We start from the raw sequence: 16762 nt of genomic DNA on the forward strand, positions 1-16762 counted from the left end.
ATGTGCAGTGTCAGGTTTCACTGCTGCGTGCAGTGTCTTTGTCTCAAACTGCAAATTTAACTAGTAGTGCCGGGCATGTGCTTTCCCAAGGCCCTGCCCCCTGCAATGTAAAGAAAATAAGTAAGCTCTTTTATTTCCCCCGACTTTTCCCCTTTTGAGACTTTGAAAGGAAAATTATCCTAGCAGAGTGAACGTTCARGCCTGCAAGACTGCAAATCTATGGGTTATTTTTAACCTAATTACCTCAAATTAAACAAAAGCCTAGTTTTTTTTTTTTTCTTTTTCTGAGCTGAAAATGAGGCTAAATAGACTTCATTTGCAGTGAAACTGCAGCGGAAGACGTACTTCCTCCATCGTACAGTTCAGAATAATGCCCATGGCACTGCCTGCTATTAGGGAAGAGCACTTGATTCTCTGAAGCACTAGCTTTCATGAGTTGATGCGAGAGGATAGGCAGCTGCAGATCAGTTCACTCCCTTCCCGTCCTGCGGATACCRTGATCACTTTGGACTGGTGACATTTTAGATGGAACGCGGGCTCCTTACACTTGCCTGGCAGTGGCTCATTAACCGCGTGTTAATTGGAACTGAAAGTTTGTCAGATGATTCAATTCCGTTACATGTTAAGTGGATTCAGTGAAGTAGGCATTACCGCTGTGGTGAAAGTCTCCGTGGAATTGATTGGGGAACTGATTTGGAGGGATTCAACGACTTCATCAGCAGCTCGGAGAGGGCGGCCCTGCGAGAAGCGGCGGAGGTTGGCCCTGTTCTGAGCAGAGCAGGCCGCGCTGTTCTGCCTCCCCCAAACCGCCTTAATTGCTGCCCAGTGTGCTGCCTTTCTAGGACATGTGTTAGCTGGGATTACTCAGGAGAGCTGAGAAGAGAGGAAGAAAATTGAAAGGACTGAAAGTCTGAACCCGGCAATTTAAATAGCAGAAAATGTTGAATTCCCTGTCTCTCAGCGGGCTGAGCGGTCTACCTGAGTTTGCCTCAAACATATGTTAAAATAAAAATGTGTTTGCTTTAAACTAACAGACAGAAAATTCAAAATTTATATTCCCCATAACTCATCTTTTATATTGGGCCACTGCAAAAGTCCGTTAAGTGAGCCATTTATTCTGTATGCTGTATCTGCTTATAGGCTTGGTTTCAGTGTGGAGCTGGGTTTTATTGCTGAGTTATAAACCCTTTGAAAATAGGGGCTTGTAATGGAAACACTGACAGACCTTTAACTAGGTCAGTCTTATCGGGCTCCATTATCTCTGTTTTTGCTAAAGCATTAAATGGCTGCATATTTGCTTATTTTTCTCGCACGCCCAGAATTTTAGCATGGGTATATTATTGAATTGTTCTTCCTTTAAAATGTCACAAACGTGCAGCATTAGAGTTTATCCAAACTTCACAGTGATCTCTAAAAGTAAATTGAACTGTTGAGTCTTTTGTGATTTCCTTGCTTATACTGTACCTTTAGTCTGTAGTACAGATAACACCAGATTTTTGCTTTTTTGTCCTTGCATTTTATTTTGATCTTGAATTTCCCGTGTTGTTTTGTGCTGCCATCAACATAAAATGATAATTGTGGTTTTTGTTTCTCCCATTCAGATGAAAAGCCATACAACTGCAATTTTTCTGAAGAGGAGACACCTATGGCAATATCTCAGGTGGATGAACTTCCGAAGCTGGGAAGCCGCAATGTCAGAGAAAATGATGCCGAGGAGTCTAAACCAGAGCTACCAGCACTGGTGTCTGCACTGGGGAATGTTATCAAGGAGCCCTTTTCAAAATACCACGATCTGAAGTGTCCTGCAGATGTACAGATTGCAGCATTTCACCACAGCCAAGGGCTTCCTTGCTCTAGTCACATTGTTAACTTTGCTTCAGGTGTGAGCCAAACATCTTCAAACATAGCCATGGGCTTGAAAACGTCACTTGAAATACAGGCTGGTCACTGTAAAGAAAATTTGCCAGACCTATGCAGGGAGCATCGTCTCATAGAAAAAGGTGCTGAAGCTCAAGAGGTAGCCCCGCTCGATTTGAGTGAAAAATCAACAAGGGATAATTCATGCAATAAGAATTTCAGTACGTCCTTGCAGGCTGCTTTAATTATCTACCCGTGTCCTTTCTGCAGTCACAAGACCTACTACCCCGAAGTCCTGTGGATGCATAAAAGAATTTTGCACAAAATCAGCTGTAACTCCATGGTTCCCCCTTGGGTCCAACAGAACGGATTCAAGAGTATTAAAAACAACTTGGTTTTTCTGGCGAGGAGCGGGCGCACGGGCCCCCCTCCTGTTCTCGGCGGCAAGGAATGCCAGCCTCTGCCTGTTTCCAGATTCACACGCACTCAAGTGCCAGGTGCTTTGCCAGGATCCAAAAGCAGCTCCCTTCCCATTGGGATGACTGCTAAGTCTGGGAGTGTGCTTCAGCCCAAGGACAGCCACGCATTTGGCTCCTGTGGTCCACGCGCATCAGGCTTTGATGGCTACAGGCAGCCCAAATTAAACCATTTCCAGGAGCAATACGGCATAGCAGCGCAGCAGCCTCCCCTAAAAAACAGATACGAAGCAAATTCCAAACTTATGCAAATGGGAGCCTTGGGCAGAAGCGTGACGCCCACTCAGACCGTGATATCCCGGCCTGGCGCGCAGCCCGCCAGCAGTAAGCAAGCGGACAAGCACGCGGCTCCGCCGGGAGGCAGCGGCTTTGCCCTCTCAGGTAAGCCGAGCGTGGCCGAGGCCGTGCAGGGCAAGTTCGGCCCGCTGCCGCCGTGCCACGCGCTGTGCGCCGGCGAGCCCCACGCCCGGCACGAGGAGCCGCCGAGGGAGCCTCCCGCCAGGGCCGCCCACGAGCTGCGGACAGTGGCCGCGTGCGCCGCGGTGCCGCGAGCCGGGCCGCTCCTGCAGCCCSCGCCCGGCGCCGCAGGAGCCCCCCCGCCGGCGTTGCACTCCGGCAAGCAGGACCTGGGACCCGACGGGCACGAGAAGCGCTTGGACATTCTGAATATTTTTAAATCGTACATTCCAAAGGACCTTGCTTCGCTGTACCAAACCTGCGGTGCCAACAGCCCTGTCCTGGACCATGCAGGTACGATTTCACAGGACCCCCTTGGCCGTGGGGCCGGCTTGCTGCCTTCTCTCTTGTTTTGAGCCGTCGCACGTTGTTTTACAGTTCCTTCCTTCTCTCCTTTTAACTGCCGGGATTATAAGTTCCCTGTTTTACCATCCCTGGATAGGCTTGAGTAGATTTGTTTATGTATCTCTAACGTTGCAGCATCCCCGCTCACACACGGTGACATTTCTATCACAGGTCAAATGTATTTCGTTCCACCTGGCGTATTGCTGCTCCTTTGTCCCTCCGCTTCAAGCAGGCTGGAGTTACACAGATGTTCTGTCACACTAAGATCCCCATGATATGCTGGTGCTGGCACACATCATAATCTTTTTGCTTCAGGCAAAATAAACATTCTCTGGGGCTTATCTGTGATGTTATTTTGGAGGATTTGTTCAGTTTCCTCTGCAAACAAGTTTTCCAACAACAGAGAGATAATCACTTGTCAGTGTCCTTTGTCTTTCTTGACAAAAGTCTTAAGATCTTTCTTGTCCATATCAAAGACTACTATAGTATTTTTCAAATGATGCTTTTGATCTGTTCATAGGCTTAAAATTARAGAGAGGCAAAGCCAGATACGCGGCTGCAAATTCACACGAGCAGCAAAGGCAGTCACGCAAAAAGCTGGTTTAAAGTTCAGGGGCTAGAAAAAGGACCACAGCTCTCCGTCTGCCTTTTGCTAGTCAGCTGCCAAGTTTAAAAAATAATTAAATAAACACAGGAATTTGTTTTTGAAACCTTGCTTTTGGGCCTATCTACCGGATTTGTTAGTGTCAGTGGAAAGTGAAAATCACAGTGATCTATTGTATTACTCTTGAGATGGGTGGGGGCAGAGAAAGAGAACCATGGTCCCAGCGCACACTATTTGTAAACCAGACCTTATTTTTCCACATACTTCTCGTCAACATAGAAGCTGTGCAAGAAATTAATACCACACAGAGCAGTCATTTCAGACCTTTCTTCCTACCAGCATCTAGTATCCTTAGCGGCAGAATGCTCCCTACCTGCTTTGTCAAAGGAACGTGTGAAATGGAGCTTGCGAGTGTCTTTTGTAAGTGGGATGAGAGCCAGGGCCCTGGAAGCGGATAGTCTGAGGACAGTTGGGATCGGGTTCCCAGCAGGTGTGCGGGGTTGCAAGTTGACCGCCTCGGCAGCTGGGAGGCAAGGAAAGGCTGGGGATGTTCAGTCAGGTCGATGTTGGAGGCCTTCGGGAGAAGGCAGGGAGGCAGAATCTGTCCAAAAGAGTCCGTGAGGAAGGTCCTTCAGCCCCTTTAGCGTCAGTTTTCCCCCAGCAGTTAAAAAGGATCGAGTGATTTGAGCACAATTGTTGTTTTTAATTAAGTGGATTATTATTATTATTAAAGATATCATTTTTGGGGTGTTAGAGGTTATGGGATTATAGTTATCATTGCAGTTCCTAGCTTTTTTAAAAGGAAACACAAGAGGAAGACCTTTTCTGTTTCTGAAAAATGTCGGTATTTCTCTGTTCTGGGTCCATTAATCCACAGCTGGTTTTGCTTTTGCCATCACTGCCCCTCGAGACATCCTCTAAAATTTCTCCCTGCCCTTTTCCTGTCCTAAGTAATAACTAATTGTTCTTCCAACATTTTTGGGTGCCTTAATGTGGGTGAACTCTCCCTGATGTTGTTTAGTAGTGCATCCTGTTAGTCTGCTCAGAGCCATCTTATTGATTGGGTGGGCTCCCAGCTGTGTTAATAGGGATGGAGAAAAGCAATAGGAGCTGACTTCAGTGAATACAGGTATCAGAAAATACATGAGAAGTGTAAGGCCAAGATTTCCAAGGAAATCTCTGTTTATCAGCCATTAAAACAGATTTTATTGTCAGATAGTTTTGGGGGGAGGGGGAGAGTGATTTCCAAAGACATCGCTATAACAGGACATTATATTTAGTGTCCACCTTTGCTTTAAAATCTCTTCTTTCGGAGTGCTTTTACAGCCATCACATTTTCAGAACTGGAGACCTTTTGTTTATGCACCCTGTCCTCACGTTGTATACAACTTGCAGGTTGTTGATGGCTCTTCAGACCAATTGGCATGACGGCTGTTTTTCATAATACTTAAATAAAAAGCTGCTGCAGGCGAMGGACCAGGGTCCTGCCCTCCCAAATGCAGGAGGCTAAGGGAGCCTTGTCTGAAATAACACACGGTCCTCGCTGGAGCCCCCTGAGTCTTTGTCAGCATGCATCATACAAATAAGTCTTCATGTGGCAATATGAATATGGTAATCATGACATGAAAAACAAAACCAACAGTCCCAAAGAAGGCTTGAGTACACATTTAGTTACATGTCTTTTCCCAACTGATCGTTCCCGATTGACTTTACTTGAGTGTTTGACACACTACCCTATCTTGGATCATGCCAGAGTATTTTTGCGGGTGGTTATGCAGGGCTGTGACCTTTGCCTTCAACTCTCTTCCTATTGCCTGGGTTTCTTTGCGGGATCCTCCTGCACCTTCCTTTGAGAGGGTTAGTGTCCTTGGGAAAGAGAGTTTGCAATCCAGAGGCAAACACCAAGGTTTCTGTCTGAGRTGTGGTTTCTTTCACACTGCTCCCGAAACACTTCTAGGGAAAATCTTTTTGTTATATTTTACAGTGGTGATCTATTTTGTTTGTGTTTGGATTCTTTGCCTGACTTGCGGAGTTAGGAAAGGATGGCAGCAGATGCAGGCTTCCCCAGGGCCTCCTTTGGGACCAGCTCTCAGTGTTGGTTTCGTAGGAGTTCTCATTCAGAGAGTCATTCTCTTTCATTTACCTTAATTTGCTGCCACCTGTAGTCACCCACCCTCTTTTGTTCCCATATAGAATATCCTGAGTGACTCACAGAGGTATTGCCTTGCAGCAGCGATACCCGTAGMGCAAAGCCCTGAAATACCAAAAACCGTATGGTGCTTCTGAGGAAGCACAACAATGGCAAACCTACCTGGAAGCAATCCAGGTTTTCCACCTGTTTCCTAAATAATTGCAGCAGGTAGGTGCTAGGGAGGGGCCAGATGAAAGTGCTGAGCTGGTCTCAGGCTTTGCAGTTGTGTAGGACAAGTTGGCTTGGGCTGAAACTCTAAACCTTCCCTGTTAAGAATGCAAGATGGACCGGGTTAATCAGGATTTGTCCTTAGGTCCTTAGCAGCTGTCAGTTAGTCCGTTAACCTCTCACCCCAGTTTCCCAAGGGACTGAGATGTGAAAGCTCCCGAGAGGCCGTGTTTTATGGTGAGTTGCTGCCGTCAGTGTCCAGGAAGAGTGTGTGTGGGTTGAGTAGCRAAAAAGCCTGGCCATTTCGATGGGCGTTGGTGTATTTGGTTCATATTATTGAAATGAAACACAGGGGGCTGTGAATTGAAGCCCTTACTGCATTTGGTAACAAAAAAAAAAAAAAAAAACGAGTCCTATCACAGAATTTTCACAAAACAGAAAAAAAAAGGGCTTGATGAAAGGATTTTCTCCTTTCACAGGCAGAGACTTGGGGAAATCTCATTGCAGGGGTCACACAGAGCCACCTGGGAACCTAAATCTTGCGGGTCCTGGGGGAGCTGCCGGGCTGCYGGATGCCCTGGGCCTTCCCCTGCAGGGCTTGGCTGCTGCCCGGGGGCCACAGGGGCTGGTTCTGGTCCCTCCATGCGCTGCTTTTAGCTTTGGTTCCAAGCTTGCACTTGCCATGGTTCTGCTTTTGTTATTAGCAAAAATGCTAACAGTGTGCCAGAAAATCTGCTTTAATCTGCAGTACCAGCCAGGGAAAATCCGTCTCATTATATTTCTCTGAAGTCATCACTGAAATTGATGTGATTTTTAAAAAAATTTTATTTTATTTTATTTTATTTATTTTTTATTTTTATTTTTTTTGTTGAGCATGTGGCATCTGCATTTGGCCCAAAATCGTGGGTCTTCTTGCATTCAACTGCTAGAAGACGATTCTTGGAAATGAGTCTGCCCCATTGTACAGACTGTACTGCCATCTACAGGAGGTGCTGTTATGAAAGGAGATAAGATGAATRGGATTTTTTCTTTTTTCCAGACAGACATATATTTACAATTTACATGGTGGTAAAAACCAGCACAAGACACTGGTGCCTTACAAGGAGGGTGAATGGCAGAGCATCGTCTTTCCCCTTCCTTCCCAGGTGCAGCAGTCGCTAGTTTGCATGAGCATCTGTGCCCTGCAGCTGATTTTTTTCCTTTCTTTCTTTTTTGCTTTGGCTTTTTTTTTTTTTGCAACTTTTTTTGTTCACAGTTTTACTAAAATAGAGGGGGGAAGAGCTTGAAACTTCACTACTGCTGACAAGCCCCTGAGAATTTCTTTAAAAGCCAAAGTATTCCGATGGCAAATAAAAACATCAAGTCTCTCCTTCCGAGGAGGGCATTTTACCAAAATAGAAAAAGATGATGTTCAAGCATTTCTCTCTCTTTTTTTATTTTTTAGAAAGCCCAATAAAAGTCAAATGTGTCTTTTTTGATCAGCAGCAAAAAGACAAAGACCAGCCCTTTAAGTCAGATACTGTAAACTGACCTTTGGAGAAAAAGGAGAGGTTTGAGCGGTTTTCCACAAATGCTAATGGCCTAGAAAACATGTTTACCGAGGGGCTGGTAGGAGGCTGCTGTGCTGCGACTAGCTCCAAATGTCCGGGATGACACTTTCATTCACAGATGTCTTTCGTCTCTGCCTCCGAGGTCCGAGGTCAAAGCGGCACCGGCAGGCAGGTAGGCAGGGGCGAAAGGTTTGATCCGTCTGTGATGGCTCCACTCACTCTGCATTTGTCTCCGAGGTATTGCCGCCCGGGGGGGACAGTCGGGCTCTGGTCCTACTCACTTCCTATTATCCATGTGACTTGTCTCCGCCACGCTGGAGTCACTTTGATTTGCCTGATGTACTGCTTGACAAAGCTGGGTGATGGCTGAAAAGTGGATCCAGCTGCTCGGAGAAGCGCACACCTGACATGCCAGTCCTGGCGCGGGCACATCACGGGGAGCGGTTTTTAATTCAATGTAATTTATGCATTCTTGCAGTCCTGTGTGTGCCTGGCCTGTCAGCCGGTGCCTAGATGAAGGCTGACAGTTGTCATCCAGGGCCTGAAGGTAGCCTCACATAATGACACATTAGACATACTAATGATGTTTTCTTCTGGCATAATGTTTTCTTCTCAACTTTCCTCTCTCCTCTCCCCCCACCCCCCTGCTTTCCCTCCCTTCCCTCCCTCCCTCCCAACTACAGGGATGCTTAGGACACAAACACGCCAAGGAGACTGTGTCTGCAGAGAATGTGGGAAATGCTTTAACCAGCCCAGTCACCTCAGGACTCACCAGAGGTCTCACGCAGGTAGCTTTGCTCACTCCTCCTTATTCTCTCTCTCTCYTTCCTGTATTCCTTCTTTCTGACCCAGCTAATAAAACGCTAGGAATTAACATTTACATCCCATGTTAAGCTAAGTAATTCCAATACCTAAATCTCATGCGCGAGTTCTTTATTTTTATGGCTATTGCCCTTGTTCTCCACACATTACTCACCTGATTCCCCCTCCCTTCCTGAACTCTCTAAAATTGCAATGCATTTAAGATAAGTCTGTTTGCAAATGTTTTATTTTAATTAGAGAGTAGGCTACTCAGAAATGAATATGCTAATGAATTCTGTTGCCACCAGCACAAATTGAAATCAAAGTACCCCTTTCAGCAGAACATAAGGCTTTGTTTTGCCTCCTCCTTGCTGTTGACAGGAACGTTTTTTGTAGGAAACTAGGTTTCCCTCAGACAGGTCAGTTAGAAAGATCTGAAGCCCCTAGCAACCCTTCTCCAACCGGGAGTGGTGAATTGTTGGGAATGTGGGAAGATAAAGCTACCCGTGTGGAGATACCTCCTGAGCATTACATGAGACAGTGAGACTAGCGGGTTCTTCCTGAGAAGTGTGAATGATGCATACATAAGCCAGTCTGATGCAAAATGACAGAGGCCAAATGGTAAGTAATGCAAGAAGAGGGTCCCTTTACACATACACTGATAATTAATGTTGTCAGTGATTGCTTTCTTCAGCACCGAAGTCTGAATTAAAAAGGGCAGTGGCCCTAGGCTGCCATTAGCACACTCTCTTACAGTAAGTGTTACGGTAAATTGGTATTTTCCGGCCACAGGSTAGTAGCTGGTGTCTTTTTTTGAACGTGGTTAATCTGTAATGGTCTCAAATAATGTACACACACTAACGAAGCTTGAATGTTCATCTGCTAACAAGCCCCCTTGTTCCCACAGTGGTATTTGAGTCTAATGGACTCCGAGGTACTGAAGTTCACACCACCTCCGCAGATGCCCCAAAACAAGTATGTTTTACAATTAATTGGGTGTTTGCTTTTTAATGTGATAGCGGGGAAAAAGTTGCTCTGTGATACTCATCAGTAAAGCACTGACTATTTTATATCAAATGTGTAAATAACAGTGTTGCTTGATTTCTAGCTCATAAAAATTTTAAGCCTTTTGTCAAAGTCTTATATAGAGAGACAGTTRATTGTAGACCAAGTAACTGCTGTTTAGGTAAAGATGTTAGTGGATTACTGGGGTGTGGGTGGGAAAGGTAACTGCACATTATACGTAACAGTGAGATAGCATTTTAGGAATTTCTGGCAATAATTTACTTTTACAACTCATCTCTTGTGTGCTGCACCAATACAATTAACATTTGTCTGTGTTTTTCTGAGGAGTATTCCTATTGTAATACCCTGTAGCTTGTCTTGAAAGGCTCATAGCTGTCAGTTCTCTGACTCTGTGTGGTGGTGTGCTTTCCTGTATCTATGTACAGCACTTCCTATCTTGACAAACACTTCTCAGCACTCTGAATTATACATGACAAAGCTGTTACATAGAAAACCATTAAACTGAATTTATTTTGTAGYCCTACTGTCTTTGGAGACCAGTGTCATCACATAGACCTTCCCACTCTGTCTTCCACTTGGCAGAGAGGTTTTAGGCCCTACCTTCTTTAGGCCGTACCTTCTTTCATTCTGGAGTGCCTCAAGTATCTCTTGCTTTTCTGCCTTTCATCCATGTTTTTTTTTTATTACTTTTTTACTATCATACTTCTCCTGTGCTCCAGTCTCTTACTAAACAAGTGCAGATGATTTTGACAATGCTTTAGAGAATGCAGCTTGGTGCCAGTCCAAGCYTGAGCCTTCATGAGATCTGGGAGCTGCTCCTGAGGCATCTTGTGCAGATGCCACTGCCTTGCTCAGCTTGTGTGCTCTGTCCTTCGTAGAGACTCCAAGCAGCCTCTCTGCTTTACTTTCTGCTTCTCCTAGGATGTCCTGAAATGACTTAGGAGACCCAACCTTTCCCATAGGAATATCCAGTGTTGCATCGAGGCATAGGAGCGGCCTACAACTCTCTCTATGAAGCTTTAACATCTGGGACTTCGTTATTTATTGTGACTTAAAGCAGTGAGTGTGACTGGTCTTTACCATGAGTGGCATAAGTTTGAGTCCCAGCCTACTTTCCAGTTTTTAAAGAATTGCAAGACCCCGTGTCAATAGGTGTTTTTGTTAGCAACAGCGAGGGGAGTGAAACCTTAAATTGTTATGAACCCTGCCTCTTTCCAAGGATGCTTTTCAGACTAGAGTGGGGTGGGATGTACTGCTGTTGCCTGGACTGTGCTGGAGTTTCCTTCTTTTATGCTGTCAGGGTGTCCCCTTTAATGACAATGAATTTACATGAGAAACTTGAGAAAAATAATATCAGTGTTTTTCCTCCTTCTTCAAATAAGGTAGTGCTACCTACTGAAAAAGCAGCTTCAGGCCCTGCCTTTAAATTTGTTTTCATAACTGAGCTAGTAGAGTGGAGTCAGTATTTTCTGGCCTTTCCCACTGAAATGCAACTTCTGCATTGCAAAGGTGAGACAGCTCTTCAGTTGTTCTTGTGGGGGCTCTTTGTTTTGTGTTTGTGGGGCACTGCCAGGAGAATTATGCTACAGTTGGAGAACTGGAGAGTGAGACTACAACTGGTCCTATCAAACAGAGCTCTCTTTATAGGACATTGGATAAAATGGTGCCAGGACATCCTTCCCGGTAAAAGGATATGGCAGGTGAAACATTTCTTGGGCTTTGGCCCTCTAAAAGACAATGTAAGGTCAAAATTGGAAAAAGGTTTCCAGAGAATTCTGAAATGGCCGTATCTGTCCAAAGAGAGAGGTGACAACTCAGTTGGAGTCTTTTTATAATTCAGGTTATATTACTGCACAATAAATTTCCTCATAATCTTGTCTTTGTAAACTGCCACTGTGCCAGAATGTATTGGCTAACCTCTTCCACAGCAAACTTACTTTGCTGTTGCAGTCTCAGGCCATGTCAATGTGTCTTTAAAGAATTTGATTAAATCACAACATCTCTCAGTGCAGCTCCTTAATCTCAGCCTCCTGGATGGAGGTTCATGAATTGCTTCCTCTCTTGCCAATCAGCATTTCTTTCACAGAAGTTGCAGTAGGATCCAAGAGATTGTTTCCTCTCTTTGTCTTGTTCATCCTTTAATTTCAGCCTTTGTCTCAGTTTGTCAGTGTCTGTGTCAATTAAAATTATTCAGTCGGYTGCTGTTTTTCTTGTTCCCGTAGCAAACAGGCTTTGTGCTCCCCCAGAAGGCTCCGCACAGTCCCTACCTCTTACAAAGGGAACGCTCTCCTTCCTCCCTGCAACTGCAGGGGCCTTTAGCAGCACAGAAATCAGCTCACACTGGGAACAGTGCCTGCAGCATTCTAGTAACATAACTATTTCCCACTTAAAACGTTGTCACTCCGTGTCTTCATTTCATTTCTTAATTGGGGACAGGTCTCTTCATGAGAGTTTACAGGGCAAAGTCAGTTCAAGTAACGCAAGTGCCACGCACACGCTCCCAGCAAGGAACAGCAGCTACCACGGCTGGTAGCTCTCGAATGAAGGGTATTTTTACATTAAGTGGATGTGATTTGCTTTGCATAATGTTTCCTCCTTACAGGTAAAATATGTTCCCTCGAGTAGTCTGTTAAAGAGTAAAAATATTAGCATTAGTATTTCACAGCTCCCCCATTTCCTTCAGCAGTCAAGAGAAGGTCTCCTCCAAAGGTTTCCCTTATTAAAACATCAGATAAAGCTTTTAAAATTCCCCGGCGTAGTAGCTTACAAGTCTACGTTATACAGCTGTTTTCTCACAGAGTAATTTAAATCCAACGTGTTAAAAATAAGGTCTATAATCAGGCTTTTTCAAAAACGAGCCAGCTAAATCTATATTTAGATATCTAAATAGGAAGCCTAATTTAGGGCAATGAACCACCAGCAGGAGATGCAGGTGTTCAGCAGCACTGTAAGCTAGGCCACATATAGGGGTGTGTAAAGAAGACTTTACACATCCAATTTTGATAATATAACAACAGACTGAAGTATTTTGTGTTTTATGGTCATTATCAATGGAATGGAGACAAAAAAGGAAATAAGATGGTTATCTGCTTTACAGTGGTATTTTCTACCCTCCCCTTACTTCCACATGAATATTCTTAAAAARCTCTTCCCATCAAATGCATTTCCTTTGAGCGCTAGAATATTTCTTAGTCTATTTCTGAAGGACAAAAATGCTCATTATATACCCCAAGTCAATACAATCTGTGCAGAGGCGTGCAGATTCTCTTGAAATCGTGCCATAGTAGATGTACTGCATATTCTGAATATTTTTATAAATGCTAAATATCCCAATATATCCATAATTAAGCTTGCTTATCCRCAATGAATATGTATCTTCATTTGGAATACACGAAGTAGCATCCAAAGCCCTGATTTAGCAAGCATGAATTCTGGAAGCACTTGAATTGCTTATGCTGTAGAAGACAAACACTGGCTCCTTTTTGGAAGGGTCCCTGTGACTGCGTGGATCTCAAAGCCACGGAGCAGAATTCCCCATTCCCAGAGGAGTTACCTGCTTCTGCAGCACTGCAGCTGGAAGCCAAACTCCCAGGTGCATCCAGTGGCACAGGGAAGAGCCCTGTGCTCTGCTCCTGCAAAATGGTAACAGCAGCAGTAGCAATTTCTGGCACATGTGCCTTGCGTTACGTTTTTAGAAACATGCAGACTTGGCCTGTTTCAGGAGTATTGGTTTAACCTCTCTCTCTGCTGTGTTGAACAAGGTGTTCTAAAGTTTATAAAGGACAAGTGATGGGGTTTTCAAAAGGCTGTGATTTACTGGTTAGCACAAGTGAAAGCTTCTTGTTTTAGGCTTATGACTTCTCATCGCTTAGGATTATATGTAGATGAAGTCCATTTACAGTGCTGGAATCAAAGAAATAAGAGTTTTCTGTTTGGATACACTTCTTGTACAAGTGAAACAATCAGAAAAAAACAAAACTTCCAACCTTTTCCTCTTAAAAAAAAAAAAAAAAAAACCTTTTTACTTGGAATTAATTAAAATTCTAGCAATTAAAAGCTAGAGTCCCGCAGAAGAATAGCTATTGATATCCAGAGTGTCTCAGACTGAAGCTGCTCTTACATCAGAATGTAGAGGCACTGTTTTTAGGTGAAAATGGAACGTAAATGGTGCAGTTCTGGAAGCTCTTGCACGGAAAAGAGACAGCAGGACAGTTTGTTAGGAGAGCTGTATACAATCTTCATTAAGGAAGCAGAGCCATAAGCCCTCATTCTCCTCAGAGTAAAAATTCAAAAATATTTTTGTAATGTTCAGTGCTGAGATWACATGAATGTAAATGGTCAGAATTTAGGGAATAGACAGACTGCAAAGAACCATCAGGAAGACACTATACAGGTTGTGAAGCGGCTTGGGGGAAGGCTGAGGACATCCATTACCTTTAATGTTCATGTAGTCCAGCTGCAGTACTGGCTTTTTCTCTAGCTGGGGAGAGAGRGAAGAAGGAAGGGAAAAATGGTAAAAAGATTTTTAAACCATTGGTTTCTGGTTGTTTTGAATTTTTTTTTTGCTTTTTTAGATGTTAACACTGTCAGTTAGAAGTCCTGTTTATGACACTTATTTATATGAAGCGTCTTGCCCCACTTTCTTGCCGAGTTTCTTTTAAAGATCATGATTAATAGTTCAGTCCTCATTATTGCAAATGTTATTTTTAAATAGTTATTCTGAGAACAAGAATTCCATTAATCAAAATAATAGATAATGAACAAATAAATGGCAACCTAATTTGTCTCGTTCATACATATGGAGATTACAATGCAAACAATCAAGGCATCCTGGAGGCGGCTGTCCTGGAGTTTGAGCAATATATATGTAGGTACTGTATATGTGTTAGTTACGAGCACTGTGGACAGGACTAGCAGCTCTAGCTCTTGTCCCAGCCTTTTCCCCTCGCCTGTAAACCACGAAAGTATCCGTGCTCCAAGCTGGTCACTGCTCTTTATTTAAATGACACATGTTAATCCTTTTCTAGTACATTAAAATGCTCTAAGTGAAACCTTCYTTTTTCCAGTTAACTGGTAAAATCCCCCAGAATTCAGCATGGAAGCAGTTTTGGCACGGGAGCACTATGTTTTATTTACTAGAACAGCTGTGCTTTTTCTTTTTTACCCCCACTGAAATTCTTAAAATGAAGAAAACCAGCTTTTCAAAGTGGTAAATTTTCACTTCAGGAAGAAAAGCAGTACAGGTGCCTGCAAGGTGGTTCAGACGTGGGCTTGCACACCCGTGTATTCTTAAGCCAGGTGGTCAGCAGTAGGCTTCAGTTTTCTGCTGGAAAATGAAATTCCGGTCCCATTTGGAGCAGAGAAGATGCTGAGGAGAGGCATGCGAGGGAGCACCGGGGTCACTGTCTGCTCAGCCCAGTCTCAGGTGCCTTTCCTGGCGGGATGACGGTCCCTCCGCCCGTTTCTTCCCAGGAAACCGGCGCTGGGKCTGTGTCCCGCGGAGCCGGGCGGCAGGGAGGTGGCGGTGACAAATGTCCCCTCGCGGGATCGCAGCTCCGTCTCTCAGGCGCGACGCAGCCGTGCAAAAATGTAAAGCATCTTCCCGAGTTTACTGCAGGAAATTCAGCATCCAACTAAGGAAGTTTTATCACATCTCTCATTCAGTTACTGTTTGCTACATTTCAAATATACTGCGGTCTGTACAGAGGCTTTTTTTTTCTTTAATTTTGTTGCAAATCTTTCCGACTTAAAGCAAACTTTGAGTGGTAAATGTCATGAATCTTGGGCCAGGTTTAATTAGGAATTTTCTAAATCTATTAACAAAAGAGATGCACTTAATACATTATGTCAACCAGATCTGGGCTTTCTTCAGCTGTTTCTAGGGCTGCCATAGGCACAGCTTGCTTGGATTTTACATGGGCGCCGTATTTTATGTTGCATTAATTTAAAATGGTCTGTTTCACTTCATCAAGACTGTAGCTTAAGGATAATGCATTTATGTAAGATTAATCTTGCCATGTTGTTTTAGGATCAGGATTGTAAACTGCATTGTTCCGACAGTGATGTTCTAAATGTCATTTTAAAGCCTCTCCCAGGAGCTGCAGGGCTCCCACTTATTCACGATTTTATCTTTAATTTCACTTGATTTTTAGAATATCCCTTCTGTGTTTTTCAACACAGTAATTATTCATGGAAATTGGCTAAAAAAATAAATAAAATAAAAGGAAGATGACAAGTGAATGGGGGCAGGGAGGGGAACTCTGCTTCATAGCTTTTGATAGACCTGCACAAGATTTGGGGGGTTTCTTCTTTTAGCTGTCGCTGTGGCCTCAAACTTCAGTCTTTTTAAGACTGTGATCTGGTCACGAATCCCTTTCGGCTAACGCGGAATTCTGCTTTTTTGGAGGCCTCCTTCCCTGTGCTCAGGAGGCCTCGTGGCCTSCTTCCCTCCCTCAGCGTTCGTAACCTTTGCACAATTGCTCCTTCGCACACCACTCCGTGCTATTTCAGTCCRTCCAGCAGTTCAGAGGGGCCTGCTTTGCTTTGCTCTCGGTGGAGATTACTATTAAAAAATATATATTTATAATGCTCGGGATGATCTGTGTGGTGTGTCGGGTGAAAATTAACGTGCAATTAATACACACAAGGAAGATACAAGGTGACTAATGCCTCAAAGAGACTGGGGAGGGGAGTTGCTTGGAGCAGAGGTGCAAAGGGAAAGGAGGCCAAAAAAACCCAGAGCTCTCCTATTTATCATCTTTCCTGCTCGCTTTCTTTCGCAGGGGAGAGACCATCCCAGCGCAGACATCGTCCACACGGTGCCTCTGCGGAAGGGGACCTAGGGCCGGGGCGCAGGAGCGGCGGTGGCGGGTCCCCGTCGGCGCTCCCGGCGCTCCGGAGCCGCGTCCGGAGCCGCGTCCGTGGCGCTTCCCCCCGTGCCGCTCCGTGGGACCGCAGGCGGCAGCGCTCCGTGCCCCGCCAGGAGGGGCACTGCCTCTGCACTGTTAATCACGTTAAAATAAATGAAGATGCTACGCAAGATATATATAAATTGACGTACTAATCAGTCCCCTGGTTCCTTATTTCCTTTATAATAAACAGTGGAGTTGGCAAGCACTGTGGCAGCGCGAGGCATCTATATTAATCAAGAGAAGTTTGAGACACTGGAAAAATTAAACTTTATGTGATTTGGACAGCATGAAGAAGTTAAGCACTGTAACAAAAACCTCCCTGATGCTCGCAATGACTATTTGATACATTGGAAAAACAGCGGTGGATTCGAGGGCCG

The 16762-nt window shown here is 44.4% G+C and overlaps 1 protein-coding gene across 2 annotated transcripts in view; it reads left to right on the top strand.

Annotated features, from left to right (window-relative positions):
- ZNF516 (zinc finger protein 516) overlaps positions 1–16333 on the top strand; it is a 91527-nt gene extending 75194 nt beyond the window's left edge. For both annotated transcript variants that reach the window (XM_026039776.1, XM_026039775.1), the window contains exons 3-6: positions 1602–3083; positions 8331–8435; positions 9356–9423; positions 16257–16333. In XM_026039776.1, the coding sequence (XP_025895561.1) occupies positions 1602–3083; positions 8331–8435; positions 9356–9423; positions 16257–16316 (1715 nt within the window). In that variant the 3' untranslated portion in view covers positions 16317–16333. The remainder of the gene's footprint in view (positions 1–1601; positions 3084–8330; positions 8436–9355; positions 9424–16256) is intronic.
- The last annotated feature ends 429 nt before the right edge of the window (positions 16334–16762 follow it).

The sequence above is a fragment of the Nothoprocta perdicaria genome, unplaced genomic scaffold, assembly GCF_003342845.1.
Source record: "Nothoprocta perdicaria isolate Ctin4 unplaced genomic scaffold, notPer1 scaffold_24, whole genome shotgun sequence".
Classification (NCBI taxonomy): Eukaryota; Metazoa; Chordata; class Aves; order Tinamiformes; family Tinamidae; genus Nothoprocta; species Nothoprocta perdicaria.